The 17221-nt window shown below is 40.8% G+C and overlaps 1 protein-coding gene across 1 annotated transcript; it reads right to left on the reverse strand.

The window, feature by feature from the left end:
- Positions 1 to 986: 986 nt before the first annotated feature.
- CDO1 (cysteine dioxygenase type 1) lies at positions 987 to 11136 on the reverse strand. The gene is made up of 5 exons (XM_038123262.1): positions 10807 to 11136; positions 8570 to 8647; positions 6478 to 6635; positions 3915 to 4084; positions 987 to 1746 (listed from the first exon to the last, which is right to left on the reverse strand). The coding sequence occupies exons 1-5, from the start codon at positions 10986 to 10988 to the stop codon at positions 1717 to 1719; spliced, it is 618 nt and encodes a 205-aa protein (XP_037979190.1). The 5' UTR covers positions 10989 to 11136; the 3' UTR covers positions 987 to 1716.
- Between the last annotated feature and the right edge of the window lie 6085 nt (positions 11137 to 17221).

The raw sequence follows: 17221 nt of genomic DNA on the forward strand, positions 1-17221 counted from the left end.
GCTGCTCTCATCTACTGTGCCTTCTTGGCTGTCTCCCTGATCTTCCATTCCCCCTGGCCTGACTGAACATGTGGTCTACAAGCTGTAAAGTTTGTTCTTTAAGTCTACCTAGTAAGCAAAAGCTCAATTAATATGCTGTAATTGAAGTTAATTAAGTGAAACTGCTTATTTTTCTGCAGGAAGGATGAGAAAAACAAAAAGCACTGGGTGCAAACTGAAATACAAGGCATTTTGTGTAAACATAAGCCCTTTTTACTGTAAAGGTGATAAAACACAAAAAGCCCAGAGAGGCTGTGGTGCTTTGCTCCTCATAGATACTCAAAATCCAACTAGGCATAGTCCTGAGCAATCTGCTGTAGGGTGACCCTGCTTGAGCAGGACAGCCAGACTGCCAGCCTCAGCTCATCTCTCATGCTGTCACACTTTCACAAGGCATAGGTTTATTCAAAAACATTTACACTGCTCAAACATTTTCTAAAAATTTGACACGGCCTCTCTGGAAATGGGGTCTCATAAAGTAAATATTTTCTGGGCTTGTCAATACAGATAGAAATATGTGCTCAACCCAATACTGATAAAACTTAAACTGCTGTCTCACTAATCAGCAGTCACCTACAAGACTAGGAGAATTGCTACATATTCCCTACTTAAGAATATGTTATTAACTGTATTAAATGAATGAGATAGCCTCTGTGCACTCAGCTTTGCTGATTTTTATGTGTTTAATTACAGTTAACTCTTTTCAAGAAGGTTCTTTCCCTGTGACCAAATCTGGAGGATAAAACTAAACACCAGCACACTCAGTGACAGAACTCCCCCCTAACTTAATTTGAGTCAGGATTCTTTGCATGTTTGACATGCTGCCAGCTTTTAAAAGTCTTTTCTAACAGTGTATTACTTCAAAAGGATTTAATGAGGAATGTGGATTTTGGTAAAGTGTGATGAGTATTTTAGTTACAATGAAAAAAATGTTGATAACTCTGAAATCAGTGCAGAAATCCAGTTTTATTTCAGTTTTCTTCTTCATTAGCTACACAGAATACTTTGGAAACTGGACATTAGCTGAATTAAGTATGATTAGTCTTCTTAAAAGTCATATCTCTGTGCAATCAGTTTTGAAAATCATCATGCATGAAGCATTTCTCTGTTCCTATTTAAAACAGGATCTGACAAATTAAATTGTAAAAAAAAAAAAAGGTAAAAAAATGCACAAAACTATCAAGATTGCCTAAAGCATTAAATCCTAAAAGACTTAATTGAAAAAAATGCACTGCTGTTAGTTGTATCTGCTGTACTACCCATAGGTACAAGTGACTGGAAGCTTAGAAGTTTATATAGTTACTAATTACATTGAAAGCATACATCCCCATATGTCTATTGAGAAGAATCAGATGATGTTTAAAATCCTTATTTCTGATATTCTCAGTGTGATATCCAAGTTGGAGTTTAAAAGCCGCTATAATTAGACAACCCACTACTTAATTCTAACAGGAGCCTAAGAAAAGGCATCTAACCTCTGAAGCAGGTTATGGGACTAGTTAGCTTAGTGTCCCATAATTGGCATTTGCTCGAGGAAACTGTGTGGTCTGGAGGCTGCCCTAGCGTACTCCGATGTACAAGTAATAAAATGGATCTGGCTGTCAGCCTTAGCCATGCAAGTCTTCTGTCCCTGGTTAAACATTCAGCAGGTCTTACTCAAATGCATGCTGATGCTTCTCAGTTGTTCTCCTGCGGTACTCCTGTAGCCTAAAAGGAAAGAGGAGAGGTTGTTGCTTTAAGGAAAGAAACTGTCACTGCCTATTTCATGGTCTTGTTGTGGACCTTTGTTCTCAGAGTAGCTCCTAAAAATACTTGAAAAATATGTTTTCAGTGCTCCTTGTCAGAGTTTTGTAGAAGGCATTTTGTGCCTGACAAAGTCACCCTGCCTATCGGCTCTGGGTGACTGTGAGTAAACTCATGGCAGAAGGAACTGCTGAGGACTGCTTCCTCCTTCAGGCTATCTTGCTATCTTGTCTCCCCAATAGCCTGCTCTACTTCATTTCAACAGAAACTGCTTGAATGTCCAGCTTGGAAGACAGGCTGCAAATAGATACTGCCTCCCCCTGCAAAATTCCTGGCAGAAGAAACTGGTGTGCTGTGACACCCAAGACAAAATCAGTTTCCTGTCAGTGAACTTTCCCAGCAGCATTCTCATGTTTTGTACTTGAACTATGCAGTTACCCTGATGGGCAAGCCTTTTGACACACACACTATTTTTTTTAAATTAAGCCTATATAGCTTATTGTGTTTTTCCTGGAGAGTTAGTTAATCAAGACTACATCATGGCCAGAGGCCAGAAATCACAAGGGATTTACATGTGTCTTTTACCTATAAAATAATTAAGACAAAGAGGATGTGCCTTTGTTTGGCTGATCTTCTCACTCATAAAAGACACACAAATATACTTTACATTGTTCTCTTGGTATTTATAATTTATAGATCTCTGCCTCCCTGGGTCCTTCTATGATCTGATAAGCAGAAGAAAGTTTGCTTTTCCAGTCTATTCTCCAGAAACCAAGTCACTGAGACCAGAAGATTTTTGTAGCATGAAGTCATTTTAGGCAGCTGAATGGTCCAGACTTGCTATCACCTTCTTCTTTAATGGAATTCCATTTAGAGGAATTAATGAAAGAGACTCAACGATTAAGATTTAGCTCTTTCCTGTAAGCCAGATCAACTGCCCCATAAATGGTGAAAACACTGCCAGATGGTTACAGACCAGAGTAGGGAAACACTACAAGCCAAAATACCTAGTCTCACTTACTATCCTATGTACTATATATTCAATAAAGAATTAAAACAAAAAGAAAGAAAATGAACACTGAATCCTTGCATTAATTTTGTTCAGAATTCTTCCATGTTAATTACCCTTTAAAATCTGAACTATAAATTCAAATTTATTTCTCAAGGACTTTTCCAACTTGGGAAGGCCAAAATTTGTGTTTCAGCTGTTCAGTAATGTGGCAGGCTTCAGAGAAATAATTTACATGGTACTTGACAACTACATAAAACTTTAAATTGATCTGACTAAGGACTCACTCTAGGAAACTCCTCAGCACTGAATTTCTGGCTTCAAGGAAAATGTAAGTGTTCAGTATCAAACAAAACTAAACAGTGTTTGAACATCTGTGGCTCAACATCCAGAATCAGTCTTTTCTCCTCAGGTAAGTACCTATTTTTCTCAATGCATATACTGCATTGGGAAAAATAGTGCTGGAATAGTGCTGAAACCCTGTTAACCTCTCCCATATGTTCCAGCTTGGTTGCTACAAAAATGGTCTTAAGATTTCTTTCCTATCCAAATAAAATCTCATGCCATTGCCCAACAATGCAGACAACAGACAACTGGCCTACTCTTACCCTCAGAGCAAGTCTTACTCTGTGAATATTGTGATTATGAAGAATTGACTTGATTAAAGAAGTATTTACAGTAAGCTACAAGGTTTAAAACCTCTTGAAATGTGATCCTTTTTGGCAGGACAGTTTAGGCAGGAAACGTCACACCTGACTAACACTGGCCAAAACAATGTAGCTACTTCACACTTTCCATGGGCTAGGTTGTATTTACCATCGTTTGCTGCCAGAAGGTGCTTAACTAGTAGCAGATGCCCATTAATCCTCTGCTCAGAAGGAGAGGAAGGCTACAAAACCGACAACTCCACATAAGGGAAGTGCAACTTGACCAATCAAACAGTACTTGGAAACAGGTTTTATCTGATCCTAGAGGGGATGGCCCAGGAAGGGCAGAGGTGCTGACACTTCTGCCCGGGGCAGAGTCACTGCAGCCTGTGCAGGCAGCAGGGCAGCCCCTTGTGCCAGTCCCCACAGGGCTGAGAGCCCGGGGCTGAGTGAAGGGCGCTTCATCTTGTACTTACGCAGACAGTCCTTTCTCCAAACTGGCTGTAGAAGGTCATAGTGACTTTGTGCTTGTGCCCAGTCCTCTGATCAAAGGTGTTACAGGTGTCGAAGGGTGGGCTGTACAAATGCAGGCTAACAGCAGGCTCTGTGTGGCTTATGTTCTCCACACGGTGCAGGCCAATGGAGTCTACACCAGCCAAGACACAAAATGGCAAAAAGAAGGTGGGTTAGCAGGACGATCCAATGAGATCTCAATTGCCTGGGAAAAAATACTTTTGAAACTGTAACTCATGAGCAAATAGGCATGGCCACACTTCTATGGGTAACAAGTAACTCAGTACAGGAATTTGACTAGTGTTCTCTAGCACAGATTCCTAAATACACTGGTAATTCAAAATGTGTTATTGCCTTTCACAGTTCATGTAATTTCTAGATTATCTGCCATAGGATAAAGGCAAACAGAAATCCCAAGACCATACCATAAGTATTTTTCTAGGTCTCATTCCCAAAGGTCTTCAAGCTCATTTACTTTCCTAGGAGAGCTGTTGCTAAGCATGCTTCAGAAGCAGGAACGAGGCAAAAGCTTTTGTGTTGCTAATTCTTTACAAGTAACAAGGATGTCAGTCATATTAAAAGTCAGCTACATGCATTTGGGGCATAGACTTATGGGCAGACATATGGTGTCTTCTACTGCAGGCATCTGTTTCCTAATTAATTTGTCATTTGAGAACACATTTTTCATTTGTTTTCTCTTTCCTATAAAGTGACTAATCAATAGTGACCAACACACTTCCAATCATGACTGAATAGTAAGCATAATCAAGCATAATCATTATAGAAAAATGTAAGGTATGAAGAATCACATCTGTGAAACAAACCATGTCCATTCTACACTAAAATGGAGGTCTTGAGTTACTTAAGAGAGACCTTGAATTTAATTTATGACCCTGCTGTAAAAACAGCTCAGGCCTTTGTACTTGAATTTGTTATATAATACCTGGACATGTATTGTGCAACATAGCCATGGTACCCTGAGAGTCATGAGTACACTCTTAACTCTGATTGGAAGCCCTAAGTGTTGTTAACATACTTTATCTAAATAGAGGACGTAGCAGCTGGGGGGAAAGTCCTAAATCTTTGCTCATCTAACGGAGAACTCAAATAAACACAGTTTAGTGGGTTCTGACCCTTACGTACAAGAGCAACCAAGAAGCACACGGTAGAATCGTGAAGGCACTTGCTATCGATGTAGTTATGGCAATCAACACACTGTCAGTGTTTTCCTTCTGCTTGTTTAACATGTTCGTTTTAAACCAAAACATCTGTTATGAAACATGGCAGAGATTCAAACAGCCTCAGAGAACTGGATACCAAATTTGTTTTGAACAACTGAGGAAGCTTTGGGTAAGATGCACACAGTCTGCAGTTGTTTGCATTGGAAAGGACTGCGTATGTAGGGAAACCTGACTGAGATGGAGAACCCGTGTCCCTGGCACAGGAGCATCAGCAGATGTGTCAAGCCACTTCTTGCATTTCCTGCCCTATCAATTCAGTGTTTTCATTTAGCATGGCAAAGCTTCAACAGTCTTCAGTGGGCTGAAGAACACCAGTCTTTCTCCCCAGTGCCCTTACCCTGGCTAAGTTCCTAACCCAACATGAGTCTCCCTCTAGCTGGGAAGTTCCCAAGGTCAGCCCCTCTAGGTGTGCTCTCCAGTGTTTTACCCATGATAAATAAAGCAGATGACCTGCTTGTCTGCTGCTTCACCTTTGTTCTGTTGAACTCAAAGTGGTCCAGCATGATGTGCAGGGTCTTTCATAGCACCAGCACACACTACACCCAGATGGCAGCTCCAGGATGGTCTCCAGCAAAGCACGAGGTGGTAATAGTTATGGATACATGTGATTATGGCATGGATTTAGATACTTAAAGAGCCTTACTGATGGAATCTTAGTAATTCTTAACATTGTGTTTTTTTTTTTTTTTTTTTTGTAGATTGAGGATTTCAGTTTTGCTTACACTGCACTTCAGCACTTTTGTTGATTTGGACAAGAAGTAGCACTGTCACAGGTTTCTGTTCCAGGCTGGTCAATTTATTTCATAGACAGCTTTTACATTTTCAACATAAATTTTCCATGACTGAGTAAAAGGATTACTTCTTTGGGAACAAAAAAAAGAAAAAAAAACAAGCAAGGTGATCAAGGTATCTAAACTTTGCTTCTCTTATTTCTTAAAAAATGCTATAAAAGTTTATGTTTACAAGCAATTTCAGATAACCATCAGGGGCACAATATTAAAGGCTGCTTGGGCTAGAGGAGATACCAAGTATTTTATTATTATTATTATTGCTACAAGCAATTGCTACAATGTTTTAGGAGTGAGTGAAAAGCACATTTTTATTGTGGTTGTTTTACTGAATCTAAATACAGGCTTGTGCAGAGTCTAAGAGTCACATTCTTAAACTGGGCATAGAGCCATAGGTATTATACTGTTAAATATAGGAGCCTAAAAAGCAGATGAACTCTTCTGTTAGGAATAAGACTCATGGACAGATAGTTGTCAAAACAAGCTTAATATCTTACCATTAATGTAGGCACATTGATTTTCCCTCAAAACTCGTTCTGACTTCTTAGTCATTTCACCATTTCCTTTTTTCTCAGGCCATTCAAATAGAGTCTCCTTTAGATTTCCTTGGAGGATCTTCATAAAGCAGTGTGAGTCAGTGTGATCATGGATACTGCTATATATGTAAAAACAATAACCAAACTCAGTGTGATACACATATTTAATTTCAATGCAAGACAGACAACATAGCATATTGTATGGGGACAAAGCCTTAGAATGAAATTCCATTCCACAAGGGATGTGCATTAAGGGATGTCTACTTAAACTGCTACTATGGAAATATAATGAGCTAAGTTCACATACAGCAGGGTTTGGAGAAGAGCCAGATATTGGTCAGCCTATGACTTTGATATGGAGAAACACAAAGAAAGTCTGGAGAAAGGAGTAGGGCTGAAAATTTCTCCAGAATGCAAAAACTCTTCAGGGCCAAGAAACAAAACAATGTGTCTACCCAGGAAGAGGTTGGTATAAACTTGCAAGTATAGCTGATCTCTGCAAATCCACCGTGCTCACTCCCAAAACATGAAAAAAAATGAGCTAATGCTGATTAATTTCTATAGCCCCTTTACTGCTGGGAGTCACATGCATTGTTGAAAAAAAGTGCTGTACTTTTCACTCTGAGAGTACTAAATACAACCAGCTATACTAAACTGGTAATTTCACTGATATTTTCATGTTAAAACCCAACATAATCTGGTAGGATTTGTTTGCTTTCTTGATCTCTCTTCTTGCTCTGAAGCATGTTTTATTTGCCACATTTAGAAGTTACATATGGGTTAGATATTTAGTTTTATATCGGTTTATTTTTCTTTAAGTACAGGACTAACTGTTATAGAAGTAAATGGGATTAGGACAAAGGGAGGGCTCTCCACTCATCAGGGCAAAGGAGAAGAGGGAATTAATTTGACCCTCCGAAGTACAGCGCTAATGAGTTTCAATCAAAAACTTGGTGCTTGTACATTACTGTTTTTATTCAGCAAAAATTAGGATTTCTTGCAAACTGAGATGCTGAGAGAGAAGAGCTTGCTTCAGGCACAGAACACTTCACAAATGCCACATTGTCATGGTCCTTCCAAATAACATGAGAAAATCTGACCTTCTTCTTGCAAGAAGCAAAAAGAACTTGTTTCAGTCTAGCTCTAGCAAATGCCCATCCAACTTGAACACAGCTTAACATAAATTACATGCTGTGTAGGAATAGCCTAGAAGGAGTAGAGGTGGTGAGCTCAATTCCTGTATCGCTCTGAGTATCATGTTATGACATCCCCTAAAGAATACTGTACATGATCAATTGCAACAAACAAAAACACCTGTTCCATCATCTCTTTAGGTTTTCTATTTAGATGTGAAAATGTTCAGTCCAAAACCTGCATATTTGCTATACAATTTTTTGCTTTAGCCCACACTTTGTGAAAGACCCTCCAAGAGACAGATCCTGCCCTGACATAGTGTAGGACAACACAACCAAGGGTACAGTCTATGCACATGACTCAGGAGGCCACATCAGCATGATGATCCATTTTGAGGGAAGAGATGGGATGCATGAACCTAGAGAAAGCCACACAGCTCTGGAAAGGGGCTCTCTCCTCCCTATCTGCACTCCTAATCCAAATCTACTTTTCTCATCTTGCCACAAAGGCAGATTTAAACACTCTGAGAGAATGGGGACTATTTAACCTGCACCTAAGTCCTGCTTCTGAGGTCAGGTGTTATATGGGTCTGTTGTATGGGACAGGTTGAAGAGGGTCATATCTGTATCACTGTATCTCTGGGACTAAAAACTTTCTCTGACAGTAGAGAAGCTTAGCTTTTGTAGAAAAACAAAACATTTTTAAAAGAGTGCTTCACAAATGGCCATGGACTACAAACTTGCAAAAGTTACAGCAGATATTCAGGACTGCTATACTAATAGGACCTCTGCACTGCTTACTTTCCAGACACCTTCTGATAGCTCCCATAGGACTGATTTATTTCTCCTCTATTTTGTATGACAGTGAAAGACATGGGGAATTTATATGTTTGCTAAAATCATAGTTTTTAAATACAAACCTGCCATGACCTTCACCCCAGCACAAGATCATCAAGTTGAACTTTCCATTTCCATTGTCCACAAGATTTCTTGTATACCTGAAATACAAAGTGTTTGCTCTTTACTGTACTAATGTCTATAAAAGAGAAAATTATACAAACATGTTTATGAAAGAAGGTTGTGACATACAAAACCTCTTTTTATTCTGTTTTCTTTAAATGCAAGTTTTACTTAGAAAACATGAAGTTTTATTTGTAAGTTTGGCTTTTTTTGGTAAGAGTTATTTTTCTGGGAAGGAAACGGAATATCTAATATTTTGAATACTATTTCTTTTGAATTACATAGATGATTGGAGTTTGGGAACTATGAGTCAGACTAGAGTGGTAGACAGGATCAAATCAAAATGGTTATTGAATGAAGTCACTTCAGCAGCTGGCTTGTAATTAGAAACAGAGGACTGCAATGAAACAAGAAAAATACATAGTTACATTCTTCTGCAGTTCCTTTTCTGATATTCTTGGCTTTCCTTCTCTTACACAGAACTCATTTGTACAAAGCCAAAATAACAAAGAATGAAGATGCCAGACTTCCTGCACATGGTTCTCCCACTCTGTTCCTGAAAGTTCCATGTCTTGTATTGTAGCATTTTTGTGCGGATAAAGCACCTGTGAGGGACGCTTTGCTGGCATCTACTTCTAAACAAAGTTTATTAGAGCAAAATTTCTTTTCAAATAAGATCTTTTGTTTGTTTCCTTTTAATCTCCTATAAGTTTCCCTTGAACTGCTGATCATCTTGTTCCATTGACAAGTTCACTAGAGAAGGGATTTGGATTTTGCTCTATTGCTTCCCATAGCATGACCCTTGTGATCTGGGTCTGATACTATGGTACAAGCAGCTCAGTGGGAGACCTTCAGATTTAATTTTAGCAGTAGTCATGAGTACTTGCACTTTGCCAAGTAAAGAAAATATTTATGCCTACCATGGTATGCCTCAATCTCATCTGAAAAATGCAAGCAAGGGCACATAGAAAGTGCAGTGATGTCAATTGAATGCTTTCAAATTTGTATCCCCATAAGTCCACTCTATTTTACTCAAGAAAGGATGCTCATCAAGAACTACTTGCAAAGGAAACATGCATATGTATACACTGCCTCTCACTGCATCCACAACCTGTACATATATTATGGAGACATATTTTTCCTATGATGTCAGGAAACAATTAATCAATACTGGCATTTGACAAAACTTCTCAAGTGCTGTTATTTCTGTACAGGTCTGGCTGGACAAAAATAAATTTATAAATAACAAATAATAAATAAACAAATATATAAATAAAAGGTTGCCATGTATACTTCCAATGTTGACACACTTTGTTTTCCTGATTCTAGTTTGATGTGTTCTGTTACAAATGTCATGATTTGTTCCAAATGGAAGATAGTCACAGAGAGGTGAAAGGAGGCTAAAAAAAGCCAAGCTAGAATGATGCTTTCACAATGCCACAGTTTAAAAGAAGTTTTGGAGTTTGGGGTGTTTGAGTGGGGTTTTTTTTCTATGTTTGTTTGTTTTTTAAAGAAAACACTCGAATAAAATGTATTTATCTTGAAATTTAAAGGCAGAGAAGCCAACAGCGGCAGAGATAAATCAGTTGCTGGCAGAGCAAGAGGGAGTTAGAACCCCAACAGCTATTTTCCTTCCAGCCGGTGAGCAGCAGAAAGCCTCTATCTGCGCTACGCTGGAGCACGGGGCAGCTCCCGGCCCGCCGACACGGCAGGGCATGCAGACAGGCACCGGCTCCGCCGCAGACACCGAGCACGCCCCGGGCGCGGGTCCCTCTGCGCGCCCTCCTCAGCACTCCGCGGGAAACCCGCGCCGCCGGCGTGCTTCTCCCGGGCTCCTTCTCCCAACTTTGTTTACGTGTTCTTTCGCTTATTTCGGTGGCTGCGGCGCGCCGCCGTGTCTCCCTGGGCCATCGCGGCGGCCGGAGCGGGAGCGGGCGGGGGGCCGGGTGCGGGGCCGCCGCCCGCCCGTGCCCCGGGGCCGCCATTGGCCGCGCCCGCTCCCCGCCCCCGGCCCCGGCGCGACCCCCGCCCCGCAGCCTCTGCCCTTCGGCCCCTCGGCGCCGCCGGAGGGGCTCTCGGCCGGGTCGAGAAGGGTTCACCCGGCGTCCCTGCTGATCCCTGTCCCCGTCCGCGGCTCTGCCTCGCCGCCGCCGCCGTTTGCGCGGCCGGGGGCTCCCTGCTCCGGGGAGTTCTCTACCTGTACTGGTCGAACTTGGCGTACTGCAGCCACTCCTCGGGGTTGCTCTCGTACGACTCCATCAGCGCCTGGACCTCGTCCACGCTGACTTTGTCCTCGGCGAATATCTGATGGAGGATACGGACCAGCTCCTCCAGGCTCCGCGCCTTCCAGGTCTCCGTCTGCACAGGCTGCTCCATCATCGCCGGTCGCTCCCCTGCCGCCGCCAGCCGCTGCCCCTGGCCGGCCCCCGCCGCCTGCCTTTATGCGCCGGGAGGCACGGCGGGAGCCTACCACCGCCCCGGCGGGCGGGCCCGCGGACAGCTGCCCGTCCCCGTCCCCGTCCCCGTGAGCGCGGCCACCGACCCCGGCGGGCGGGGGCAGCCAGAGGCGGCTGCGGAGGCTCCTCGCACCGCCCGCTGCTGCTGTCCCGCCGGAGCCCGGGCGAAGCGGGGGAGGTCGGGCCGGCGGGCGTCTGGCGCTCCGGGATCCCGAGCGAGGGAAATAGGAGGAGAAGTGGCTATTGCTGCCGGGCGGAAAGCATCTTTCTCCCTCTGCCGGGGAGCGCGGCCCGACGCTGCCTCCGTTACTTACGCGTTGGTTTGAAAAAAATACATCTGAAACCTCTACTGAAAAGCAAAACAAGACACAGCTATTTCAAGCACACAAAAGATTGCTGCTTACAGACAGCATGCCCTTTGATAGTGCTGTTTCTTGAAAGGCAGTGCACTCTGCAGGGACATTTAGGTCTGCCATAACCATTAGCACTCGGAATGATACCCAGAAATAGTGAATGGTACAAAAGAGACTGGGCTAACACAACAGACTTCACGCTCCTCAGTCTGTCCAATCTATATACTTAACAGAGCAAGCAGATGCCACACCAGCTGTCTTCCTTCCACTTCAGCTGTTAATAAAATGTTTATTAGTCATGAATTCTGGCAACAGAATTCACTATACACCATAGAACAGTGTTTTAAGAAAATCCATCTATTCTTTCTTGAAAAGAAAACAGGTTCAGCTCTTCATGTCTGCCTTATGATTGTGGATCTGGAAGTAAGCAGACTGGCGGTGTGGGCTGCTGTAGCTCTGAGGCTCAGAGGTGCTCACAACACTGGCAGCTTGCAGTTTCCCTTACAGACAGTTACATTAAGGGATTTTTAGCATATCTGCTTTCTCTTCCCCTCTCCCTGACCTGTACATGAAAGTACAGGCATGACAAAAAGAAGTGCCATTAATAAAGTAAATATAGCTTGAGAGGCTGAATGAATTTCTGGCTTCACTGCAGTAGGGAATACTTTCCCAGTTTTAAATGGGGCTGGAATCTAGCACACTGGAATGAAACACGAATCAATGTACTGAATAGGTACATTTTCAGCCATCACTCCAGAGCCTCTCCTGGCATTCAAAAAGCAGACCCTGCCTTATCAGTATTTTATTGTTGGTATGTGTGTGAGAAGGAGAGAGAAAACTGCAATGATTTAAAGATTTTTTAAGGTCTGAGAGAACCTACGACTATCCCAAATCTCTTAAACACAACCCTTGTGCTGATCTCAGCAGCCATGTCCAGTCTTCCTGGGCCAAATGCAGGTAATGAACAAGCACATCACTTCCCTTGGTAATGTCTTCAAAGTCACAATTAAGAATGAGTCTTATTTCTTAACGAAATTTGCCTCTATTCTAGGTCAGCTCTTGGCTGGTGCTCTCCAAAGACTGGATGGGCAAGTAGCACATTTTTCTATGCACCTAGAAGTCTCATACAGCACCGTTAAAACTGCTGTAGGTTACAAAGAGTTAGATTTAGTGTGAAATACCCCATCATTTATTTCAAAGGCAAAATTCACATTCTTTTGGCAGCTGTTGGAAGCACCGCCCAAAGGAATAAAATGTCTCTCAAGAATAAATTGTAAGAATCACAACTATAGGTTCTGAAATGCAGCATGAAGTAAGTTCTCAAGCATTTCTTGCCTTGTTCTGATATTCACAGGATCTGACAGAAACTAATTTCCAGCAGTTATATTTCTCTGCTTATTTGTATACCTGTGCTTGGAGGTATTTTCCCTGGTATTTAAATCCAGGGGGAAAAATAGTTATGCCACTGCCATTAATCCCTGACACCTCAGTACTTTGATTCCTTTGCCACAATGTTGATGACATCATTAGTTAAATACTGCTAGTAAAAGGATATTTTATACCTCCCTCTATTACAAGCAAGGGATCAGGCTGAATCTACCTACTGCAGTTTCCAACTGCTGCTATTTATTACAGTTTATATAGTTACACTTATATAGTTACACTTTTTATTTGCTCCTATTCAAAAGTGTTTACAGCTTTTAATTTGGAATTGTTCAACATACTTTTTGATCCCCAAAATGTCCACAGGAGTTGATTACTAGACTGACTGAACACCATTAGGAACAATATTTATGTCTCTCCAACTTGTGCTTTTGCTTATGCCCTATTGACAGAAATGGCACAAGGGTCTGAGCACATACAGCAGTTAACTGTCACTGAAAATTCAATATAAAAAAAGAGAACACTGAAATCCACACAGCACAGGAATTGTTTTTACATTCTCAGCTGTGATTCTGCACAAGGAGACTGCAAGACTTTATGCACTTTTATTGCTGGAAATCATACACCTGAATGAACTATTACATGTATTTCTCAAGTATCCGATTAACAACTTGGCTTGAAGAATAGGAGTTTGGGCTTTAACTACAAAAACTTTGCTTTATGTACAAATGCTGAAGCACTCTGCTATTACCCAGAAGACAGGCTTAAGCAAATCAAGCAATCATTTGACATGACATCTAACTCCAGGAGACACTTACCAGCTGAAGTGCTCAGTCACTTACTGGCACATCATCTCCTGCTGGGGTGCAGCTCACAAGGCTTCTCTCATGCTTTATTGAGGAAAATCTTCAAGTCAGATCAATGGAATTATCAAACTGCAGCATTAGACACTTTGCACCATGTACTAGGCCTGAAAATGTAGCTTGTGACTATACTTTATTTTATATCTTCTAACTCCCAATAAAAACTGTGAGCTAGTTGAAGGTGGGATCCAAGGTGTTTAATTGACTAGACTCTTGTGGCAAACAATATGCTGTGTCTCTTTGGTCTGTTAGCCTGGCCAGGTGATAGCACTTCAACGCTGTCATGAGTACTTACACCTCCTCCTCCAGGTGGAAGAGGAGGTGTAAATTACTTCCACCCCTTTTACTAAGTCACCTCTTTTTAAAGTCTCTGTTCACCTAAGTATCTGATGTTTCTAGAGGGTTCTAAAGAGAAAACCCAGATCTGCAATTGTAGTGCAAGTGTTGGGACTACATGACTCAATGAAGTCATGAATCAATGTATCAGTGCAGCTGTTCCCTCAGTCGTATAACCTGTAAAGTGAGATTGATCATTCAGTATGCAGGAAATCTTTGATGAGAAACTACTGCATCCACAGCAATTCTCAAAAAAACCTTGAGAACAACTGCATCAACCATCATGCAGTTAAACACCATCTTCAGACTAAAAACACGCAATAAAACACGAGTGAAATGAGGATGCCACATGCAAAATCATGTCATACACTGAAAACACCAACAACTACTAAATGGCATGAGCTCTGCTGAAGATAAAAGCGAACTCCAAACAATGCAGTGAAGAGCTGTGTGGCATTAAACCACACTGCACAGAAGGGACTCTTGGAAGAATCAGGCTGATCCACTTTTGGTGGGACATGCATATGCTATAAATAAAATACAAAATATTGACATTTTTCTCTGCAAGAAAGACAAATAAATTTGTGGTCTTTTAAAATTTATGATATTTACATGATAAAGCCAAAGTACTGGCTAGCCTCTGCATTAGGAACATTGCTGTGCACTTTTATGCAGAGATCTTTTTTCTTTCTTTGAGGTTTCCCATTAAGAGCTCTTTAGGGTTATTAGTTCTCTTACCAAACAAGAGTTCAAGGGAAACATCTGCTTTAAATCATACACTGATTTTTGCAATTGGAACATGTTAACTCAAACCTTTTTTCCTAAGGTTGGGCCCTCAATGCAATTATATTTTAATGCTACATTGTGTCAGTCTAATTGATATATATACACATTATATAAATAATTTGCATGTGGAATCATTCCATAAGAAGATACAGAGCAAGGATTCCAAGGCTCCTGTACTTAAAAAAAAATATGCTGCTGAATGTGGCTATTGCTAGGCATTTAGAGCCTATCAATTTAGTCATTTAGAGATGATTGCATGGAAGGAATGCAGAGAAATAATTTTTTAAAAATTCCTAGATTGCTCTTGAAACTTGAAGAGGGACCATGTTTTTTCTCCCAAAGTTTAATTCTCATTGCACATACAAGGGATGAAATCTCACCTGAAATTTCACCTGTGTACCTAGCAAAAAGTATTCCAAGGACTGATCCCTGGAACAGGGGCCAGCTTGCAGAACAGATTTCATCAATGTTATTTACCTCCTGAACTCCGTAACAGGCTGATCACATTCAAAGTGCCCACCAGAAATGGTACCTTGCCAGTTCCTGAATTGAGCACAGGCCAAAATCTGTGCCGGCAAGGGTTCTAACAACCAACTGTACAGATGATTGAGCTAGAGTGTCCCAGAAAATTTCCTGGCACTACCAAGTCTAGTGACATAGATATAGTGTGACAGGCTTAACATTAAGCCTTTAACATATTCATTTTGGTCTCAGTCAAAAATGTGATTCAACCTTTTTTAACCATCTATTTTAGGATGAAACAATCTCTAAATGAGCTTTTGTCGCTCTAATTCTGACTAAAAGAGGCATCTGACATCTCACAGCGTTATTGCTATTAAAGCAAGAGCAAAGTGTGGGTTTTTGTGATGTTTAGCCTTGGAAGCATATTAAATATGGTACTAAAAAAGTTGAAGCGTGGCCTTTGCAAATAAGAAATGCATTTTACAATTTTTCTTGTCAAGTGTTTTTCTTCTCTTAATGAGACAAGGCTGAAAACTTCTTATTTTTTAATGCACATTGAATTTTATACAAGCTTGTAACAGTCACAATCCTCATGAAAAACTCCAGGGTTAAAGGAATTTAAAGAATTTTTGCTCCTCTTTTTTTTTTTTTTTCCTCACCCTCAAGATAAAGATGTTGTAGTAAGATAATGTCTTGAATAACCTCTGTATAATACCCCTGAAAAATGACTGAGACTTCAGGGTAGTCAAGAGCAATGTAAGCCGAAAAGCTGTGCAAACAGGCAGAATTTGATTTGCAAAATGAGCATGAACAGCAACAACTGGTAAACAGAAGCTGCTTTGGCACTGAAGGGATGTGTGGATTTCTAACCTCCTCCCCATGACTTTACTGTGTATCAGTACATTCAAGTTTGAGTTGTGGGGATAATGAACACAGACATATCTTCTGTTAAGATCTTAGCAGTACTTTTCCGCGACTTTTAAGTCTTGGAAATGACGATATTTGCTCAGTATGCTCATAGGTGGCACAACTGTGTATTTTATCATTTCACTCTTGATATAACTTTAATTTCATTTAGCTTCTTCAGATTTCCATGTGCATTTAAGACTAGTTCAAACTACAAATTACAAATCTATCATTAAAGCTAGTCTCTAAACCATTACAATAATTCATAAAAATAGTGCCTCACAGTCTGAAGGGTTTGCATCTGGTGATTATTAACTTGAAACAGGGCAACCGAATTTTGCGTAGAATTATTTTTTAATATCAGGATGTTGTGAAGTACTAGGTCTTCCATAAAAACATTGTAGTAACTTCCCTTTCCAATACTTATCTTATTTCTCAGTCTTCAAAAAGTATTTATTTAATTTTTTTTCAATTTGCCTTTTCTGATAATTCAGTTACATTAAATCAAGTGAATTAAATTACATTACAAATACTGGCAGGTCAGTATAGTGGCAGCGTCAGTATAGTAGCGTATCTGTCGAGCACAACACTTTGAGTAAATCTAGACTTTTATTTTTTGTTTTGTGCAACTCTCACTGATCTGTCCAAGGTCAGTCCTTCCTTTCATACCCTTTTTCTCCCACTCTAGCAATTGAAGTCACTTAAATGATATCAAATGCAGAGGACACAGCTCATTTCTACTTGGACTTCTGAGGTTTCCAATTTACTGGAAATATTCTTTTCAAAGAGAAAAGCTTATCAGGACAATCTATGATTTTAGAAGCTATAACTGTCCCTTTTTAAAATAGGAGATTCAACATGTCTTTTGCAAATTCTACAAGCAATGTACTGGGAATCACTTATTTGTTCACTTGACACATTTGCAGTCTAGTTTGTTACTTAAGAATACGAGCAAGGAAAATTTTCTGCCACCTAAAATCACACCTCAGCTCCAGACAGAAAGAGTCCATGGTCCTTAAAGAGCTGCCAGAGGTAAGTACTGACCACCTCCCTGATGCAAGGTACAA

This window comes from Motacilla alba, chromosome Z (assembly GCF_015832195.1).
Source record: "Motacilla alba alba isolate MOTALB_02 chromosome Z, Motacilla_alba_V1.0_pri, whole genome shotgun sequence".
Taxonomy (NCBI): domain Eukaryota; kingdom Metazoa; phylum Chordata; class Aves; order Passeriformes; family Motacillidae; genus Motacilla; species Motacilla alba.

What these genes read in the sequence shown, in the direction of transcription:
- CDO1 (XM_038123262.1), bottom strand. Translation starts at nt 10,988, where the DNA reads ATGATGGAGCAGCCTGTGCAGACGGAGACCTGGAAGGCGCGGAGCCTG. An exon ending in TGGGGTGAAGGTCATGGCAG is followed by an intron (nt 6,636 to 8,569) that starts GTTTGTATTTAA and finishes TTACATATATAG; the next exon opens with CAGTATCCATGATCACACTG. An exon ending in TCAATGTGCCTACATTAATG is followed by an intron (nt 4,085 to 6,477) that starts GTAAGATATTAA and finishes TGGCTGGTGTAG; the next exon opens with ACTCCATTGGCCTGCACCGT.